Genomic DNA, 20385 nt, shown 5'->3' on the forward strand with positions numbered 1-20385 from the left:
TGACTATTATCACCCAATTTCCATCTTACATGTGCAGTAGTTGTCACAAGCAAGCATGCACAGAAGAAGCTATCAAGTGTGTGGGATGGCTGTTGCCCTGAGACCCTGAGGATGAGCCCCCAAAACTGAGCCATTCAATCCAGCAACACACTGCATGGCCAAAACCACGTAATCCAGCAACACACTGCAAGCCCTCAAAGTGTGTGATCACATCCTCTCTACATCCATTCACAAATTAAAACAGTACAGGAGGTTGTTCCCTTTGACATGGGGATGTATCTGGGCTCTGCATTGCTATCAACCATGTGAATATAACTCTCAGCCTCAGTAGCACATCTTCATTATCATGTTTGTGCTCCGATAGATGTATACACAACCACAAACCACAGTAAAAAACATCCAAATGGTATCGTGTGTCCTCCGGTTGATGTTTAAGCAGGAACAGCACAGTGAAAGGAAAAAAGAGAACATACCCACAATAAAGCCTATTTGAAAGTTATAAGACTGTAGGGAATCTGATAACTGCAAAAGAGAAGTACTTATGGATTATGTGTTAAATTCAGAAATGTTGCACAGTATTAAATTCAGAAAAAAAAGCAGACATCAAAAGTACATTAACCCCCTTGTACCGAATATCTTCTCTGTTTTCTTCTGCTATGCTTGTTTTTTGTTTGTACCCAATTCCATTTGTTTAAATAAAGAAGGGAGGGAGAAAAACCACATACACTTAGGAGAACTTTAAGTCATTCCTTGTTGATCTATCCAAAAGATACTGGCATCTGACTCAGAGATAATATGCCATGTTAAACAGAAAAAATACACACACTCAGGGAGGCACTTTCTTAAGGCAGACTGCAGGCAACAATTAACGGGAGCAGAATGTAAGAATGCAAATTATTACAGTGGCAAAATATTGGCCTGCTCCTCCAATTAAAAGACAAACAGGCCCTCTCTTCTGCACTGGAAGACGTGTCCCTACCATCATCCTTGGTGAAAAACCAAGACAGGTGGTAGCGCTGATGATGTAGGGACTTGGGGGACTTTAGAAGCTACACACACAGCTGAGGCTACAAGCCAATACGAAAACAAAGACTCCTGTGGCATAACTACTTCAATGGCATAAAACTTAGGTCACAACAAATTTGTTCATACCTTATGGTGCTACAAGACAGTTATTTTTGCTACCAGGGTATCCCTCTAGAATTTCTTACTATAAAACACCAACAACAGCCATTGTTTTCCATCTTTGGATAGCATATATACCAGTGTATACATAAATCAGGGCAACAGACTAGTGAAAATGACCATGTCCATACCCCCCCTTCTGGCCCAAGAAATTTAGAGAATTCTGCTCCATGCCTAAGCCATGATTGCTCTTCCACCCCCTTGCAAGTTGGGGAGTGATGGCGCCAAGTCTGCTTTTACCCCATCGAACCGGTTTCACAATGCCCACCAAATGAGCAGGATTGCTTTTGTTCATAAGACATGGCTTCCTGTTCCTGCAGTTTAACATAATGAGTGGCACCAAGGCACCAGAGTAGAAGTCAGGCATGTGTATTTTTGCGTGCGCCTTAATTAAAAAAAAAACTCCCCAGATATTCTGCATTTCATGTACCTCAAAAACCAAACCAGGGGGCTCCAAAGTGTCTTCTGCTCTACAAGCATCCCAGCTGTCACTTTGGGGTGGAGTTTGATGAGCAAATGAACCTCCGCAGGCAACGGCATTGGGATGACGTTGTTAAAGCGGGTCCCCCTCACCCGATTCCCCGGCGCCCTCTGCCCTTCCCTCGACGGGAGGATGCCGCCCGACCCCGTTACCTCTTTGCAGGCGTGGAGGTCCTCTCCCGGGCTAGCAGCGCCTGGCCAAACCAGTAACCACAGAGCGAGCAGCAGGAGCGGCGGGCGCCTCCGCCCGAGCCCAGCTGCACCCGGGGAGGGATGGAGCCCGCCCGTGCCGGCCATCGCGTGGAGCAGCTGCAAGGCACTAGGACAAGGCGCCGCGCCGGCCGTCTGGGGCAGCCGCCGGCTCAGGTGCGACCGCGGGGCTCTCCGGCAGCGGGATGCGGAGCCTCGCCCGCCCCGTCTGGCCCCGCCCCCGCCAGGGCTGCCCCGCCCGCCCCTCGCTGCCTAGCGACCGCCGCTGCCGAGCCGAGCCGCCCTCCGGCTGAGGCGCACCTGAGCCTCAAAAGATGCGGCCGGGAGGCCGTTTGCTCGGCGCGCGCTCGTTCCACGGCAGGGCCGGACGCCTCGCCGAAGGGCCTGGCGCTTGCTCAAGCCGCGCCGGCAGTGGCTCGGGGTGAACGTCGCAGCCTGTGAAGCCCGCTGCTCGCGCGCCGGCGGAGGAGCCGGAGCCCGCTGAACCCCACGCGGCTGCGGCTGCCCCCGGCGCTGGCAGCGGAGGAACTGGTGGCCCTTGAAAGGGACCGTCGTGTTGAGCGCACATTTGCCCCGAGATTTAATCCGCACATCAACCCGCCAGTGACTCCTGCGGCTCGTCTTTTGCGAGCTTGGCCTGGGAGCGTTTCATGACGGGCGCGGCTGCTTGCGCCGGCAACGCCTGGAGGCCGCTTTCTTCCGTCAGTCCAGGCTTTGGCGACTCGAGTTCGGCAAACAGATTGGTCTTTAATCTAGTTGGTGCTATCGGACCCGGATCTTGCTCTCAGATTGGCCCGGGTGTTCTTTTTGAATTAACTGGACAAATGGCCACGTCCCACAGCGTAATAGCTTATATAGGAAATACAGGCACCAGGTCCAATTTCCACTAGAATTTCTTTGCAATACTTTTAACTCGCTCACTTGTCCTAAATTTAATCAAGGACTCTCGATTGGAAGCTTATCTTAAAATCTCTATTTATAAATAGGAAAAAAAATGTTGTTTTGAACAGAATGCATCAAACTATTCAGAATACCGAAACTGTCACAAAGATACCCATGAAAAAAATTCAGTCCTTAAAAAAAACTTGGAAAGTTTCTTATTTCAAACGGAGGGGAACAGAAAGGCCTTGGAGTTTCGCCGCCCTTACGTATCTCCCCGACCAGACACGAGGCCGGTCTCTCCGCCCTGTTTGCCGCGGGCCTTATTCCTCCAGCCCCCGGGTTCTTCTTCTTCCGCCGCTTTCCTTAGTATCATTTCCGACCATTAGTGGGCGCGCAGAAGATCAGCGGCAACCTCCTGAAACCGAACGGGACCGTCGCCTAGCAACCTCTGCGAAATCCTAAACAAAGGCGACACGCGGCGTCAGAACCGGCGGGTCTGCTTTTGCCGCCGCCGCCACTTCTGCTTTCCCGCTCGGGTCTCCCAGGGCTGGAATATGCCGCCTACCAGGGACCCCTTCCCATTTCCCCATTATGAAAGTGAAGACACCTGCACTGGCCAGCCCAGGAATTGCCAGGTAAGGTGGACCAAGGGACACTGTTTCACTAGGAGGGCTCTTCAGTGCCACAGCTCTCCTCGTCTCCTGCTGCTCTAATGGACAGTTGTTCCCATAAATTCCACTCTACTATTATGATGTCCAGTCTCTCTTCTAGGGAGTTGGCTGTAGAAGGATCCTCAAAGGGCAGGAGGAGAGGCTCGTCCTTGTTCTCAGGGTCCAGAAAGAAAATGTCTGTAGAAGAGGATGGAAGAGAGTATTATTTTAGAAGGTGTAAAAGAAGGGGATTGGGCAGAAGCAATAGCCTAGCTGCATGAACAGGCCTGCCCTTCTCCTCTACTGTAACCTGGGGGGGGGGGGAATCATCTTTCATGCAACAATGAGGATACTTCCCTACCCTCTATTTAATTTTGTATTTGTAGAGCTCCATCAATGTACAGTGTGCAGCATAATATCAGAAAAGTAGACAAGTCTCTGTCTCAAGGAGAGTGGGAAATAATTTACTTGGGATCTTTTGGGATTAGAATTTGGGTTGATGCAGAGGTACTCTCAAAGATTTGTAGAACATTTTTAATCCTTTGGATTTGTCTCTTCAGATGCACAACATTTTAGAAGTAGAAAAGAGGAAGAGTCCAAAAGCACCTATAAGACTAAAAAAAAATGTGGTAGGGTATGAGCTTTTGTGAGTCACAGCTCACTTTTTCAGCTACAGCTCATACCCTATTACAAAGAGTAATAGACACGATTCAAATGCCAAGCACAAAGCTATCCAGAGACGCAAATGGCTCTAGCCAGAAGTGCAGTAGCCAGGGCACACCTTAGCTACAGAGCTCCAGGCACCAAAAGGAAAGGACAAACCTTCCTTTTGGAACAGGGAAAGAAAGAGGATCTGCAAAGGGAGGGGCAGAAGGAGAAAATTATATTTTAAAAAACGACACAAGGAAGGAACAGCCATATTTTAGCCATTCATTATGAGGGATTAATTAAACTCACCATTTTTCCTGGACTCCATCTTGAGCACATGTTGCTCAGACCACAAAGGAGGAATCGCCAAACCACTGAAATAAGATAATGTATGATCTCTAAATGTTTATAACTCCAAGAATCAATAGCCTAACCCAATTTCCCAACATTTATTTATTTATTTATAATATTTATAATCCGCCTGTCTCACTGAGACTCAAGACGGATTACACAGGGTGAGTCGGTACAGTCAATTTCAAAGACATTTCAATAAACAATGTAATTGTGTATGTAAATTCAAATTTTCAAACTACCAGGAAACTTCGGGACCACCTCTCCCTGTATGTTCCCCGGAGACTGCTTCGATCAGCGGATAAATATTTACTGGTGGTCCCCGGCCCTAAGGAAGCCCGCCTCGCTTCAACCAGGGCCAGGGCCTTTTCAGTCCTGGCCCCAGCCTGGTGGAACACTCTGTCAATGGAGACCTGGGCCCAGCGGGACATATTATCGTTCCGCCGGGCCTGTAAAACAGAGCTGTTCCGCCAGGCGTTCGGTGGTTGAAGGGGGCGGTGCCATGTCGGCCTCCCACCTTTGGGGTGGGGTGGGGATTCTCCCCACCATTGCACTTGGTTAATTTATTTCATTATTGTTTTGTATGTTGATTTTAGTATTGTTGTTTTCTTGTTTTTATTGATTTTAACTTGTTCACCGCCCAGAGCCCCTGAGGATGGGCGGTATATAAATTGAAATATAAAATAAATAAATAAATCTTATACAGAGTTGAAAAAATGCAAAACAGAACACAAGCAATTCTAAGACTGACATATTAAACAACATAGAAACTATCCAGTAGGATCATACTTAGAGCAATTGACAGTATATAGTAGTAACGTCTATAGTCCCTATCCCTTTACTTATCCTTCTTCGAGACCACTTTCTTACAATTCAGCCCTTCTATCTGAATAAAAAGCCCTCTTGAATAATTCAGTTTTGAATTGTTGTGGAAAGCCGGGTGAATAGGAGCTTTCCTGACCTCTTCAGGTAGACCCTTCCATAGTGTGGGGGCTACCACAGAGAAAGCACATTTACAAGCAGCTGTTGATTTTGCCCATCTGCAAGGTGGCACCTGCAGAAGGTCCTGTTCAGATGAGCGAAGCTGCTGTGGCAGAACATAGGGAGTGTCAGTCCCATCGATACGCTGGACCAAGACCATGAAGAGCATTGTATCTGATAGCCAAAACCTTGAATTGAGAGCATGTGAGAGTTAGGATCAGAGGACTATTGTTTTATTGACTTTTTTCTTTGTTTCTTCTTTCGTGTTTACCTATGATGTGTGCTCTTTTCATTTTCTCATTAAATTTCTTAACATTTTGAATGCTGTTTTTCTGATCTCTGTTAAAGCCCCTGTTCAATCCATGAAAATTAAAAGGGATGAGAGAGAGGAGGGGTAGCAGTTAACTGTGTTCATTCCCTCCCAGCAACCTAAAGGAGGTGCGGGAGATCTAACTGCTGAGCAGAGCGTTTAAACAACAATGCAGCAGAGGAAGTCAATTTGCAAGTCTGTAGGCTGAGGACCATAGACTTGCTGGTGACAGCCCTACTGAGAGAGATCCAGAGATACTAGGAGTGCAGGGAGATAAGCCAGGCTAGACAGGTGACCAGGGAAGGCCAAGTTCATCTTCGTTCTTCTGTGCCTCCACACATGGGACTGCGCAGGCGCAGGCCAGCCGCCGGAGAATTTTCTAGAGCTTCCATGGCTCCGAAGGGGCCGTTTGTCGCGCGCCTCAGCGACCGTTTTCCCGCCCAAACGGTCACGTGATCCTCCAGCGACCAACGGCCCCTTCCCTCAGTTCTCTTCTTGCCGCCGCTTGGAGAGAACGTGAGCTTCGTTGCTCTGTGCTTTTTTGTGCTTCGTGCTTTATTCTGACTGATTGCTTGGCTTTTGACTTCGGACTTCGTGACCTCGACTATTCTTCGGATCTCGTTTTGGACTTTGTTGTGGACTCGGTAATTTGACTCGGACTGTTTTTGACCTTCCTTTCGCGTGCCCCTGAAGATGGCCTCAAAGGCTCTCTTCAAGCATTGCCTCCAATGCCACACTAAAATGGCCAAGACCGATGGCCATGAACTGTGCCTGTTTTGTTTGGGGGAGACCCATAATGTGTCGGCCTGTAAGATTTGCCAGGGCTTCACCAGCAAGGCCCGGCAGGAGCGCAAGGCCCGACTGAACTCCTCCCTGTGGCGGAAGGTCATGTCCGGAGGCGCTCCGTTGCCCTCCCCCAAGGCCGGCCCTAGCCCCTCTGCCGAACGGCATTCAAGAGCTGGCTCAGTGGCCTCCGCGAGGTCGGGGTCGAAACCGCGTCCCCCGAGTACCTCGGCGTCGAGAGCGGCCTCTCCAGCGCAGGGACCGGTGCGGCCGCCCCGTAGCGCGTCATCTACCAGGTCGGATCCGAGACCTACGTCGGAACCGAGGATCCTGGTACCGAGTCCCCGGTCGGAACCGACGGCCGGATCGGTTCCGATGAAGCCTAAGAGGTCGAAGCCGAGGTCCCCTTCGAAGGCGGGGAGCGCGTCGGTTCCGAGGTCTTCTTCGGAACCAGCGAAGAAGAAGAAGAAGACCAAGCACCACCGGTCGCCGCGTCCCGCTCCTCAGGAGGAGGTCATCGTGCTTCCTCACACGCCTTCCCCTCATCTGGGCTCCCCGGAGCCAGAAGACATCTCCGTGCCAGTGCCGGATCCGATGGCCTTCGAGGCGGTGCCCGCGGAATTCTCGTCGGGGCCGGAGCCGAGCCCGCGCCGTCGGAGCCGACCATCGCTTCCCCTTCGGTCGCCGAGGCTGGAACCGAGCCCGTCTCCTCGTCGGAGCCGTCCGTCGCCTGTCCGTCCGTCTCCACCTCCGGTCGGTCGTGACCGGCGTGGTTCCGGGGACAGTGTCCGATCAGTCCGGTCCACTGCGTCCTGGCATCGACAGGCTTCCTACCTCCCCTCGCCATACCGTTGCCAATGGGAGGGGGCACCTGCGGGCTTCTCCGTGTCGGAACCGAGGCCTTCGACATCGAGGTCGGCGTGGGCTCCCCCTCCGCTCCAGGTTCCGGAATCCCAGCTCGGTTCCGATGAGGAGGATGTGGAGAGCTTTGGCGGCTACCAGTCGGAGTCCTGGTCCGAACCATCGCCAGCTGAGGAGCTAGTGCCATCTGCGGACTCCCCATTCGAGGACCTCCGCATCTACGCCGACCAGATGGCAAGGATGGCCAAGGCTCTCGAGATGGACATCTCTTCAGCAGCCCCGAAGACCAAGGACAAGCTCCTCAAACGTATTTACGGGGATAATCCGGCGTACGTTGGGTTTCCAATGCTCGAGGGTATTGAGGAAATCGTGGAGAAGGTATGGCAGGTGCCCTGTGATCAGCCTCCAACATCCAAGAGGATTGAGCAGCTCTACAAGATCAAGCAGGGTACCTGGCCGGCACTGGTGAAACACCCTCCACCCTCCTCCTTGGTCACGGAGGAATTCAACCCCCGACGGTCGGGTCACTCCTCGGTGCCTGCCGATAAAGAGGGCAAGAAGCTGGATGCCATGGGCAGGCGCCAGTACATCGTCGCTTCGCTGGGTCTGAGGATCGCCAACTACCAGACCATCATGGCAGGGTACCAATTGTACCTCTGGGAGAAGTTGGCATCCTACACTCGAGACCTTCCACCTGAGCAGAAGGCTGTCGTCTCCCTGTTGCAGACAGAGGCTGTCCGGCTGTCTAAACAGCAAATGAATGCCGGGAGCCACGCTGCCGATACTGCTGCTCGGGGGATGGCGTCGGCGGTGGTCCTCAGGCGCCACTCTTGGTTGCGGTCGACGGCCCTGTCCCAAGAGGTGCGTTCCAGGGTGGAGAGCATGCCCTTTGAAGGGGACTCGCTGTTCTCCAAGTCCACCGACGAGACCCTGAAGAAGAAAAAAGAGGACAGGCAGACGGCGCGGTCCTTGGGTCTGGCTCCAGCGGACAAGCCCTCCTCCAGGCCACGGTACGCTCCCCGGTCCGGCCCTTACCACTACCAGGGCAGATACCAACATCAGCGGCCGGGCTACCAGCAGTATCCTGCATACCAGCAGCGGCCTTACCCTCCCGCACAACAGCAGAGGAGGCGTCGGCCCTTCAAGCCTCGTCCGGCACAACAACCGGCCCAGCAGAAAGATCAGCAGGGCACCGGGAGGCAGTACTGATGGGTCACGCCAGCCGTATCCCCGAACTTTTCGGACAGACTGAGTCCACTCCTCTCTGAGTGGGAGTCAATAACATCTGACTCATGGGTCTTAACGATTGTTGAACTGGGATACGGGCTGGAGTTTGTTGAGCTGCCTAGATGCAGTTCACCCCTGACAGCTGTCAATAACACTATGGCCGAGCTGGATGCGGAGATCGTGTCGCTCTTGGCCAAGGGTGCTGTGGAAGAATTGCCCTATGAGGACTCTGTAAGGGGGTTCTTCTCTAGGTTCTTCCTGGTCCCTAAGAAGGATGGGGGCTTACGTCCCATTTTAGATCTGAGGGGCCTTAATGCCTTCCTCAAGGTGACCAAATTCGAAATGGTTACGTTGGCGGCTGTGATCGCCTTGCTGAAACAGGGAGACTGGTTTGCGGTTCTTGACTTAAAGGACGCATACTTTCACGTGGGCATAAGGAAGGAGCACAGAAAATACCTGAGCTTTGTTTACCGGCAAAGGGTTTTCCGGTATAAGGTGCTCCCCTTTGGCCTGTCCACTGCCCCACGAGTGTTCACTAAATGTGTGGCCCCTGTGGTTTCCTTCCTACGGGAAGAAGGCTGTACCATCTTTCCGTACCTTGATGACTGGCTCATCGTGGCTGAATCAGAGTCTAGGCTGGTGCAGGACATTGGCTTGGTACTTAGCACTTGCCAACGCCTGGGGCTCCTGGTGAACTTGGAGAAATCCAAGCTGGTGCCCAATTGCAAGGTGTCCTACATTGGTGCACTGTTAGACTCTGTGGAGGGTAAGGCCCTGCTCCCCTTGGAGAGGGCTCGGTCCCTAAGGGGTCTAGTGTCCATGTTTAAAAGGAACCGATTCCAGTCTGTGCGCACTATCCAGTGCTTACTAGGGCATATGGCAGCGGCCACCTCTGTGGTGCCTTTCGCTAGGCTGCGTATGCGCCCTCTCCAGAACTGGTTTGTGCGGAGGTACGATGCTCTGCTGCACCCTCCGTCCCTCAAATTCTCTATCCCGAGGGTCATCCTCTCCTCCTTGGACTGGTGGCTGTCTGATGACAACTTGTTTAAAGGGACCCCTTTTGGGTATCAACACCATGACATCACGGTTACCACTGATGCCTCTCTGTTGGGATGGGGGGCTTACTGTGGTGATGTGTCTGTGCAGGATGTCTGGTCTGACAGGGAAAAGACCCTCCATATCAATGTGCTTGAACTAAGGGCCATTCGTTTCGCACTTGTGTCTCTTACAGCACTGCTGAGAAATCGTCAGGTCTTGGTGCAGACGGACAACACGACTGCCATGTACTACGTGAATCAGCAGGGGGGCACAGTGTCCATGGCCCTGTGCCGGGAAGCCACACTCACTTGGCAGTGGGCTATCAAGAACGGCGTGTCGCTCCGTGCTATACACGTGGCTGGGTCAGACAATGCCCGGGCAGATGCCCTCAGCAGGGTCCCTTTGCTGGACCACGAGTGGGAACTGAACGTAGAGTGCATTGGGCCGATCTTCCAGATGTGGGGTCATCCAGTGATAGACGTGTTCGCCACTGCGGCGACCACCAAGGCCCACACGTTCTGTTCCAGGGCAGGGAGCGACCCCCTCTCTATTGGGGATGCCTTCCAGTTTACGTGGACGCAGGGCTTGCACTACATGTTTCCTCCGTTCCCCTTGATTCCCAGGGTCCTGTGCAAGATAGAGGAGGACGGGACGGACTGCATCCTGGTGGCCCCCTTCTGGCCACGGCAGGTTTGGTTCCCGAAGCTCCTGCGGATGTCCCAACGGACATATGTGTGCCTGCCCCCTCGGCAAGACCTTCTCTTAAACGGGAGCCTAGTCCACCACGATCCCAGGAAGCTGCACCTAACGGCTTGGCGGATCGTTCCTCCCCTGTAGGCTTTACTGACGAGGTACAGAGGGTCCTCCTGAATGCTCGTCGGCCATCCACTAGGCGCGCTTATGCGGCCAAGTGGCGTAGGTTTGAGCTTTGGGCACTTGCTAAAGGAGTGGTGCCTGACAGCAGTCCCTTGGGGGTTGTATTCGAGTATTTGTGCCACTTGCGTGGTATGGGCTTGAAGGTTTCCTCCCTCAAGGTCCACCTGGCAGCGATATCAGCTGCTCACACCCGAATTGAGGGTGCTACGGTGTTTTCTCACCCACAATCCCGCCAGTTCCTTAAGGGCATGTACAATCTTTACCCACCTGTGTCGGCGCCAGTGCCTCAGTGGTCACTGTCCTTGGTACTCTCACGTCTCATGTTGCCTCCATTTGAACCTATGGCTACATGCCCCTTGGATATGCTATCCTACAAGGTAGCATTCTTGGTGGCCGTCACGTCGGCCATGAGGGTCAGTGAGCTGTCTGCACTGCGGTCTGACCCTCCCTTTCTTGTGTTTCATCCCAACAAGGTGGTCCTGCGTCCCTGCCTCGGGTTCCTGCCCAAGGTGGTGTCCGCCTTCCACCTCTCGCAGGATATCTCACTGCCTGCATTCTTTCCTCAACCCTCCTCTAAGGGGGAAAAAGCCCTCCATTCCCTAGACTTGAAGAGGGCCCTAGCCTATTACCTGGATAGGACGAAGGGATTCCGCTCCAGTCCTCACCTGTTTGTATGTTTTGGGGCCAAGGACAAGGGTAACAGGGCTTCCTCACAGACCCTGTCTAGGTGGATTGTGACGGCCATTAGCAAGGCCTATTCCCTGGCAGGGGTGGCTTGCCCGCTTCATGTCAGAGCCCATTCCACGCGGTCCCAAGCATCCTCTTCGGCACTCCTCAGGGGGGTGCCCCTGGTTAACATTTGTAAAGCAGCCACATGGTCCTCTGCAGACACCTTTGTCAGGCATTACGCCGTTGATGTCAATGCGGAGCAGGATGTATCTGTGGCCAAGGCTGTCTTACACTCCCTTTTTTCCTGAGGGAGTTTTGGAATGACTTTCTTGGCGTACCTGCTGGGTACCCTTGAGTGAAAGTGTATATATGTACCTGGGGGTGTGTATATATGTAAATATTGAGTATTTATGTGTCCTTACACAGTATTTTTACATAGATGTATATATGCATATCTATTTATTGTTGTTCTTGTTTGCTTAATAAAATTGTGTTGGACTTCACCCCCGCCTTCCTTATTGTGTGAAGCTTGGTACACTCCCATGTGTGGAGGCACAGAAGAACGAAGATGAAAACAGGGTTAACATACCTGTAACTTATGTTCATCGAGTTCTTCTGTGCTGACACACAACCCTCCCTCCTACCCCGCTGTGAACTCCAATGCACGATAATGTGATGGCTGTAACGGAAATTGGTGTTTTTAAGGTGTTATGGCTGAAGTGTGTTGGTCAAGCGGCGGCAAGGGAGAACTGAGGGAAGGGGCCGTTGGTCGCTGGAGGATCACGTGACCGTTTGGGCGGGAAAACGGTCGCTGAGGCGCGCGACAAACGGCCCCTTCGGAGCCATGGAAGCTCTAGAAAATTCTCCGGCGGCTGGCCTGCGCCTGCGCAGTCCCATGTGTGTCAGCACAGAAGAACTCGATGAACATAAGTTACAGGTATGTTAACCCTGTTTAATTCCTCACTCACACGTGGGCAGAGTCAAAAGATTTCAAGGGCTGACAGTCACTACTTTAAGCCGTTTATGCTTTTTTTTTCTTGGTCCAGAAAGCTTCCTATACTCTGCCCACCCATCTGGCCCAACAGCGAGACCCCTGGAATCGACTGCATGCCACACCTACCCTAGCAAGCACCAGAAGGGAAGTCTGGTACACAGAGCCTGAGGTAAAAATATAAATGAGATGCCATCTACCATCCTCTTTCCTTTAAAACACATCCCAAACACCTGCATGTTGAAAACATGCCACTGATCACCCTCAGTGGAAATTGGTGGGCCTTTGTTTTTGTGTTGTCAGTTTTGCTTTCACGTGGACTGTTTTCTAATCACTTGTAAGTTCTGTTGTTTACTGATGGCAGATGATTGTTAGTTTAAATGCCAAAAGAGATGTTTTTGTTTCCTCTTTAAACCATTTGTCTAGGTTTCCAGAGACAGCCTGGATTTTAACCTCAGTTCCTTGTATAATCACCATAAAGACTTGCTTAAAGACAAGAGCAAGGTAGTCCTCCACAAAGAGACCATTTTTGATGACCATGGGTAAGCTTAATCCTTTCAGTTGCCGTATTTCAGCAAGCAATGTAGCTTTCTCCAGGATTTGTGTTCTCCACCAGTGTACCAAAAGAGTACAACTCCTGAAGCTACATCATGAGGCCACTAGTGGCATGTAATTCAGTTTCTCACATGGCCATAACCTTGGGAGCAGCCATTACCCTAACATGTTTTCTCAGCAAATGATATTGAGATGAGTACAATTAATCATCAGTGGCAAGTGCTTGCAAACCCAGATTTTCTGCATGTTCCCTTTCACTCAGCAGCTCTTCTTGACTGCTGGAAAGAGGATGCCTAGGGTTGGAAGAACCTGAATGGACAAACAACCCTAAGGGATAGAGGTGCTGCTGGGAGGAATCTGGAAACTGCCTCCCTCCTCCATAAGCAGCACTCCAAGAGCAGAGGAAGAAAAAGGGGGCAATTTAATTCAGTTTCCCTCCCCTCACTGAAGATCCCCCCCCCCCAAATTTCATTGCTTTTTGCACATACAGGTTCCACAACACCAAACACTGGCTTGAATCCACTAGAGCGTTTCCATGAACAGGATTTCCACTTACCGAGTATGACTTACTTGCCTCTCTTCTCTTCCTGCAGCCCAAAATGCCCCTGAAATGGGCTTAGAAAGGCTAGCTGTGCTTAGGATGGCACTGAATGGGGTCTTCCAACTTCTTGATCCTGTGTGTACTTTTGGAATTTTGAGAAAGGGTAGTAGGCATCATAGAATCCAAGAATGTTGGGTGTTTGTAAGCCAGCCATACTTCTATGATGAGGGCATCTATTTCCAAATGGATGTTCTCTGCAAACTCAAAGGTTTTGCCTCCTGGGGTCTGCTAATGCACCTCTTGCTTCAGTGAGGTGGAGGGAAGCCAGAATTGGCCTTTTGCTTTAGGGAAGAAGTAACCAGATTCTAGGAGTACATTGGCAGGCATCATAGAACCCATGGGCACCATGTTGGGATCCCTGTACCATTAGACCAAACTAGTAAACAGGACATTGTGCCTATACTAAACAACACTCACAAAACCATTAAAGCCATCTCCGCAGTAGTACTTTCCTTGCTGTTCTTGTCAAAGTTAAAATGAGGCAAGTTTATAGTTGTTTAAATATGCTCAGTAAACCTGTGGATAAACATTGCATCTGACCACCATGAATCTTGTGCTGGGACAGATGGTACTAAAAAGATGAAGGGTGGAAGCAGATCAGCCTATATGTCATGCAACTACACATCAACTTGCATCCATTTCAGCACAAGTGGAAATTCAAAGTACAAATGTAATCCTGATTAAATTACCCTCCTAATTTTCATTGTAGTGTTTACTTTTTGAACATTAGACTATCGTTTTACTGGGTACATATACCCATACCGTACCATCTCTCAACTTTTCACAATCAGCCAAGCTGTGCATTTGAGGTCACTTAAACACTTACAGGCACTAAGAAAACCCACACAGAGCCAAAACAGATGTGATAAGGGAGAACCGTGAACAGGTTTTTCTTTTTACTTAAAAGCAGATTCAGGGGTGCAAATTAGAGTGGAATAGCCACTAGGAGATAAGGGTGTTTAGGCCTCCCCCCCACAACTTCTTCCTGATCTACATCACTGTCTCACCTAAAGTTGCCATTAGCCCCACTGGGGAAAATAAGAGAGACTAAAGTGTTTCAGCCCTCATGCACAGAAAAACAGGGAATGACAAGTGGGGACTTGCAAGAACTTATGGGGGGGGCATCTCATTTTCCCCTCCCCCACCAAGTCCTCTTTCCCTTCCCTGCATCCTATAGCCTCTCCTCCTCTTCCTGCCTCTATTTCTCTTTCCCACCCTCCTTTGTCTGTCCCCACCTTCACCTTTCCCCCTTCCCCCCCAGCAGCCTCTCCCCTTTGGCCCAGTTGCATGTTGGGGAACCTACAAGGACTTGGGCGGCATTTCACTTTTCCCTGTAGCATCTTCCCCACACTATTTCCTCTTTCCATCCTCCTGGCAGCCTCCATGTGCTCACCTTTCCCTACATCCAACTCTCCTTTCAACCCACTAAACAACTTTCCTTTCATCTTCCCCCCATCTTCACCTATATTTCTTAATTCATTTATATACTGCCTTTCTCCCCAGTGGGGACCAAAAATAGCTTACATCATTATCCTTGCCTCCATATTATCCTCACAACCACTCTGAGAGGTAGGTTAGGCTGTGTGCGACTGGATCAGAGTTACCTGGTGAGCTTCTACAAAGGAGTGGTGATTCGAACCTGAGTCTTACATCCTACTCTGAAATTCTAACCAGTACACTATACTGGCTTCGGGGGAGGCCTGCTGTTGAACAGTTGCAGGCTGCCAGGAGTGGGCAAGTCATGTGGTATCAAGTCATCTGGTGGTTGCTTCTGGGCCTGGCCTCAGTGAATCCTCCCTCAAAGGCCAGAACTGCCCTGGAAACACACCACCACCACCACCACCACCACCACATCTTTTACTGACAGAAACCTAGCTGCCACATGACTATTAGTATAGAAGATTGTCTTGCCCAAGAATTCATATTTTCTTACATGTTAATGCATATCCTTCCGCTTGTCTTTGAGGCCTACAGAGCTTTGAAGGGTTTAGAGTCTGTGAAAGAACGCATTATGCCTCCAATTCAGCCTCACGCTTCCAAGGGCATCTCTGTGAGACACTGGGTCAACCCAATAAAAGAGTCAATCCACAGCACTGAGGGAGCTATTGGTAAGTGCAACTGGTAGCCATGTATCCCTGATTAGGATATTAGTATAACCCCCCATACACACATACACCTTTGGGCAATTCAATTTCTTAAACACCTGACTCCTCCAGATTAGTGCTTTCTAACTATTTTTAATAGCAGGCCTTCTTTCAAGAGAATGTAATCACACCTCTTCTAGCCTAAGCTTATCTACTATAAGTAAATAGGTTAATAACAGGGTGATGTTTTGTTTCTTTACAGCTAGTATATTTACTTAGCTTTTACAACTGAAGCATCCTACTGAAATGAATGTGGCAGCTCACACATAACAAACTGCAAGTTTGGAAGATATTTGGTGGTTCTTAAAAATCAGTGCTGAAGGCCAGTTATATGTAGTTAAAATGAGCCAGCTTTTTAAAAAATCTTTTAAAAGTTTAGCAGCAGATCAACCTAGATTCCATAGTTTTCTGCCTAGTACATACCCATTCTATTCTTATTGCCTAAATGGAACATTTTCCTAGCCGTTATGGAGCTTTAATGTAGGTTTTATGTATTCACTTACAGTTGCATTATCTGTGTTATTTTCCTTAACATTTCAGTGGGCATTTCTCAATTTTGTATATTGCAAGAGATTCGTCTGTTTGATGCTGCTTGGACTCTTACTAGGACACTTCTCAATACTTAGTAAAAGTTGACACTCTTTACTTTTTTCCTAGAGAGTCCTCACACTGCAGCCACCAACAGTGGATACTCCCGTAAAGAGAATGGTGGGATCTTCTATCACTAAAAGTTTTGCAAGGCCATCCTGCTTCCGTCCTTTAGCTTGTATTAATTTGCAGCTGAGTTAATTCTTTACTGTCTGCTTTGCTTTTAGATTCTTAATTAAACCCTCCAGCTACACTGAGCTCTAGTTAGATTGCAAACATTCTTTCCTGTTATCTTTACAATGGGATACTTTACCTTAGTGTTGAAAGGTACACCCTGTGTCTTGTCTTTGAGCCAAACCTTAAATTTACCAAGCCTAATACATTCATAGAATTAGTTATGGAATTGAGTGGTAGAATTCTGAAATACACATTTTGGATTGAATCATTTATTTCTATTTAAATGAAACTCTAATCTTACCCAAACCACTCTAATCTGGAATAATTCTATCCACAGTAAATTACCTAATAAACCCCACATTTTTATTTTCTTCAGAACAACATGTCCACCCTGTCTTTTCAGAACACCTTTGTATACTTTCTATGATTATTTTCAGTAATATCCTGAAAAACCTGTTCTTGTGGTTTGCCATCAAAACAGGGAAGTGTATTTCATTCCTTCAACTCAACTGGGAAGTAGGGGGAGAGCTGTGGGCTGGAAACCATTTTGAGACCAAGATAATATTCAAAACACAACAAATGTTGTCAGCAGGGAGGCCATAGGCCACTTGGGGGGGCGGCTTCAGTGTTGAGCCAAGATCCCTCCTCTGTATATAGATCTTGTGTGTGTGCGTATAGATACACACACACCCCTTCTGAAACAGTTTGCCTTAGAGCAAGATCACTGCAGAGCATGGGCTGTTAAGCTCTTTTTTAGAACTAACAATTGTTTTATTGTCATTATTACATCATTAACCTGGCTTCCGAGCCTTTGATACAAGTCCCTCTAGCTAAACAGCAGGAGAAGTTTAAACCCACTCTGAGTTGTCTCTCTTAAAGCTCAGTTACAGAAATGCAATTTATTTAGACATCCCTGGTAAGGCTACTTGAATGAACAACTTTTATCTTGCTTTTGTTGGCCATGCTGGAACTTGTGCTTTAAAAATGGAAATTCACTGTACAAATCTCAACTTTGCTTTAGTCATCAAGAACTTCACAGCAAATACGTAGGAGCAAGCAGCAACAGTAGCCATTCATAACTACTAGTTAGGCAGTGTCATATTCCTGGGTCCACTGGAGAATGTCTACCTCTTTCTTTATCTTGGCAGCCCAAGGGTCACTTGGTAATGTGCAATAGTTGCCAGAAGGATGCGGGGATGATTCAGGTTTTATTACTGGGACTAAATCCGCTATGAAACCTATTATAAATTGGAGTTCTGCAACCACTTACAGAACTATGGACCAGTACAGAGTTACAATACCATCCTATGCATAGTTATACTCTTGTAAATTCCTTGAGGTAAATGGGCTTAGACGAGTATAAATCTATGTAGGATGGTGTAGTCAGTTGCTATAGAAGTAATCCTAAACTGGTCTGTAAATCCCATGTTATTCAGTAAGGCTTAATCCCAGGAAAGCTTATTTAAGAATGCAAACTAGTTTGGTGGAAAGATGTAACTAGCGCTCCCAAAAGGTTATTGCTTTTTCTTATGTTGGCAAAAACGATACAGGCATTCTTGTGAGCTAAGATAAGCCTAGAATAATTTCTCCACGTGAAAACATACAGGTTCATTCAAACTAGACTGTAAGTTTATTATTTAACATATACAAAGAACATAAAAGTTACAATGAATAAAAAAGCAAAATATTGTTTCACTTAATACGTTCCCTAGGTGGCATAATAAGCAAATGTTTATAACTTAGCTTGGAGGAAGGTGATACAGAAATATAAGATGTTAGCCCAAGGTGTTGTGTAGTGGCTCTCCCATTCAAGACACTTACTTATGACAGCACAATATATTGTGGCGTCTTAAAGACTAACATGTTTATTGTAGCATAAGGGAATTTTCCTTGGAATCCAACTCAATGACCGTATAATTGTTCTGTGCTTTCTAAATTTTTGTAATGGCATAGCAAATGGGGATCTGAGTGTATGGTGCTGCAGTCACGTTTCAAGAAAAAACAAACCAGTATAAACCAGTATCATATAAAAAGCAACACAAAGTACCTCAAGGTTTTTCAGGCCATCTAATCATAGGATAACCAATTAGTTCAAAATGAACACTGGACAAGTTGAAACCTGTTTGGTCCAAGCATCAAGAAGATCTATGTGAAGTAGGCGACAGAACTCCTGTTACGTAGCCAGCCAGTCTCCTCTCTTTGGAGAGTAGCTCACTGCAGACACTGCTCACATCACTTCAAACAAGTCACACAGACAAAAGAATTGCTATATATGTTTCTGATTCCTTTAAAACATACATCTCCATCAAAATAAGGTATTATCCCTGTTCTAGCCTGACAAGCACTGGGTTTTAACAGATTTGTATGGCTTACCTTAACACACCTCCTAACTCATAGTAAACAACAAATGTCTATGTCACAACCTCCTTTCTGTCCTTAGATTTTTCCTTTAACTCTCTTCTTCTTCTTACATCCTCTGGGTAGATTGCTGCCACCAGGAATTATATTCCAAAGTATTTAATTTAAATTTCCCCTTTAATAACATGCCCAAGCATCAGGGCCTTTGTGGGACTATGTGGCCCTGAGGATAGAAATGGGATATAGGAGTAACATATACTCTAGGATGAAAAACAAAAACAAAATAAACATTTATTTTTACAAGAAGCGTGTCGGTTTCACAGTATTCTTTAAGCTTCATGGTTTCAAAGATAGTTATCAGTTCTTAGTTTCCTTACATAGGCTCAGACACAGATACAACTTTCAAGCGCACACTTTGCCTGCTTCAGATAGATCAATGTCTCACTCAGGTATACAGACTTTCACTCTCAGGCGCACACAGTTTGCCTGTTTTGGACAGAACGAATGTTCTCTTACACAGTTCAGGCTTCCACACAGGTTGCATGTCTAAACCAGAATCAATGTTCTCTCTCAGAAATATATAGACACTCTCAGGTTGCACACAGCTTGCCTGTCCAAACCAGAATGCCTTTTTCTCCCCTCACTAACTAAAAACAGCAATTAACTCCGCCCCTAGAGCACTGCTACTGTCCAATTAGATTTCACTCTAGTAACACTTCTCAACTCCACCCACACTCCGTCATCAACCAATCATCTCACTCACCCCTTTCACACCCACTCTTCATCTGTACCACACCAAGCATTTAAAGAAACACACACACACTGGAAATCATTAGTCTATTACAAAGAATCCAGGATATTTCTTTTTGCGCTAAAACTTGAAGATAACAGACTGGCAGATTCTCTGAATAACCTTTCATAACATTTGCCCAATATTTAACTAGAATTCTTCAAGGACAAAGAACAAAATGCCCAGAATCACTTAAGTACACTGAGTTCATTGTCTTCTCCCCCCTCCCAGCCAACCAGGGAACTGAGTGCAAGATATGCAAGTGAAAAATAATGGATCAAGGGCCAGAGCAATTAAAAAGGCTTTAGCAGACACAATGACTGTGTCACAGATTAGAACAAATTTTAAGAAGCCTAGTGCCAAAAAGTCTGGTCAGTTCAAATCAATATGAAATTCAGCTTCAGAGCACTCGCTACTTTAACTCTTCCATCACAATGCTGCAGTGAGAGCAAATGCTGTAACTAGCAGAATTTGCATCAGGGTGTATATAGCAATTCTAAACCTCCTTCAGTTCCTCTCTCGCCCACAGGATTCCTTCCTGCCAACAGTATACAAACCTGCCTATCCTTAAGCACATGAGGATTTGCACAATGCACATCCTACTCTATTCCTTTCGTGTTCCATGTCTCCACCTCCTATTGTTTCTTCATGTGCCTGCTTTTCTTTCTTCTTATGGTAATGAAAAATTCTATTACAGAAAGCATTTGAAGAAGCAGACATTAACTGTGAATCAAAGATTAGGTGTGCTATTTAAAATTGTATTTTCTTTTAAAGATAAAAAACAGTAAGCTTTTAAACCTCAGTACAGAACCAAGATAATTTGAACACTGTGATTCAACAACTATGCTTGCTGAACAGTCTGATTCCACTACCTTTTAAAGTAGATTCCAGAATGGAAATCATGTATATTGCAGCCAGAACAAAACCTCTTATAGTGTTTCAAAGATTTTCATGAGCCAGAGCCCAAAAGAGGTTCTCAGCTATTTCAGTGAGCTTCTCCAAGCTATTTTCCTTTGACAACAAACTGTTA

General features: G+C 47.8%; 2 protein-coding genes across 2 annotated transcripts in view; one reads left to right on the plus strand and one right to left on the minus strand.

The window, feature by feature from the left end:
• ELAPOR1 (endosome-lysosome associated apoptosis and autophagy regulator 1) overlaps nt 1–2015 on the minus strand; it is a 91424-nt gene extending 89409 nt beyond the window's left edge. Inside the window, exon 1 of the mRNA XM_054981898.1 lies at nt 1819–2015. Within this exon, the coding sequence (XP_054837873.1) occupies nt 1819–1962 (144 nt within the window). The 5' untranslated portion in view covers nt 1963–2015. The remainder of the gene's footprint in view (nt 1–1818) is intronic.
• Nucleotides 2016–3214: 1199 nt separating this feature from the next.
• On the plus strand, nt 3215–16287 carry CFAP276 (cilia and flagella associated protein 276). Its single transcript, XM_054979219.1, has 5 exons — nt 3215–3392; nt 12198–12314; nt 12569–12684; nt 15273–15406; nt 16100–16287. The coding sequence occupies exons 1-5, from the start codon at nt 3312–3314 to the stop codon at nt 16168–16170; spliced, it is 519 nt and encodes a 172-aa protein (XP_054835194.1). The 5' UTR covers nt 3215–3311; the 3' UTR covers nt 16171–16287.
• Nucleotides 16288–20385: the final 4098 nt, after the last annotated feature.

This window comes from Eublepharis macularius, chromosome 5 (assembly GCF_028583425.1).
Source record: "Eublepharis macularius isolate TG4126 chromosome 5, MPM_Emac_v1.0, whole genome shotgun sequence".
NCBI classification, from domain to species: domain Eukaryota; kingdom Metazoa; phylum Chordata; class Lepidosauria; order Squamata; family Eublepharidae; genus Eublepharis; species Eublepharis macularius.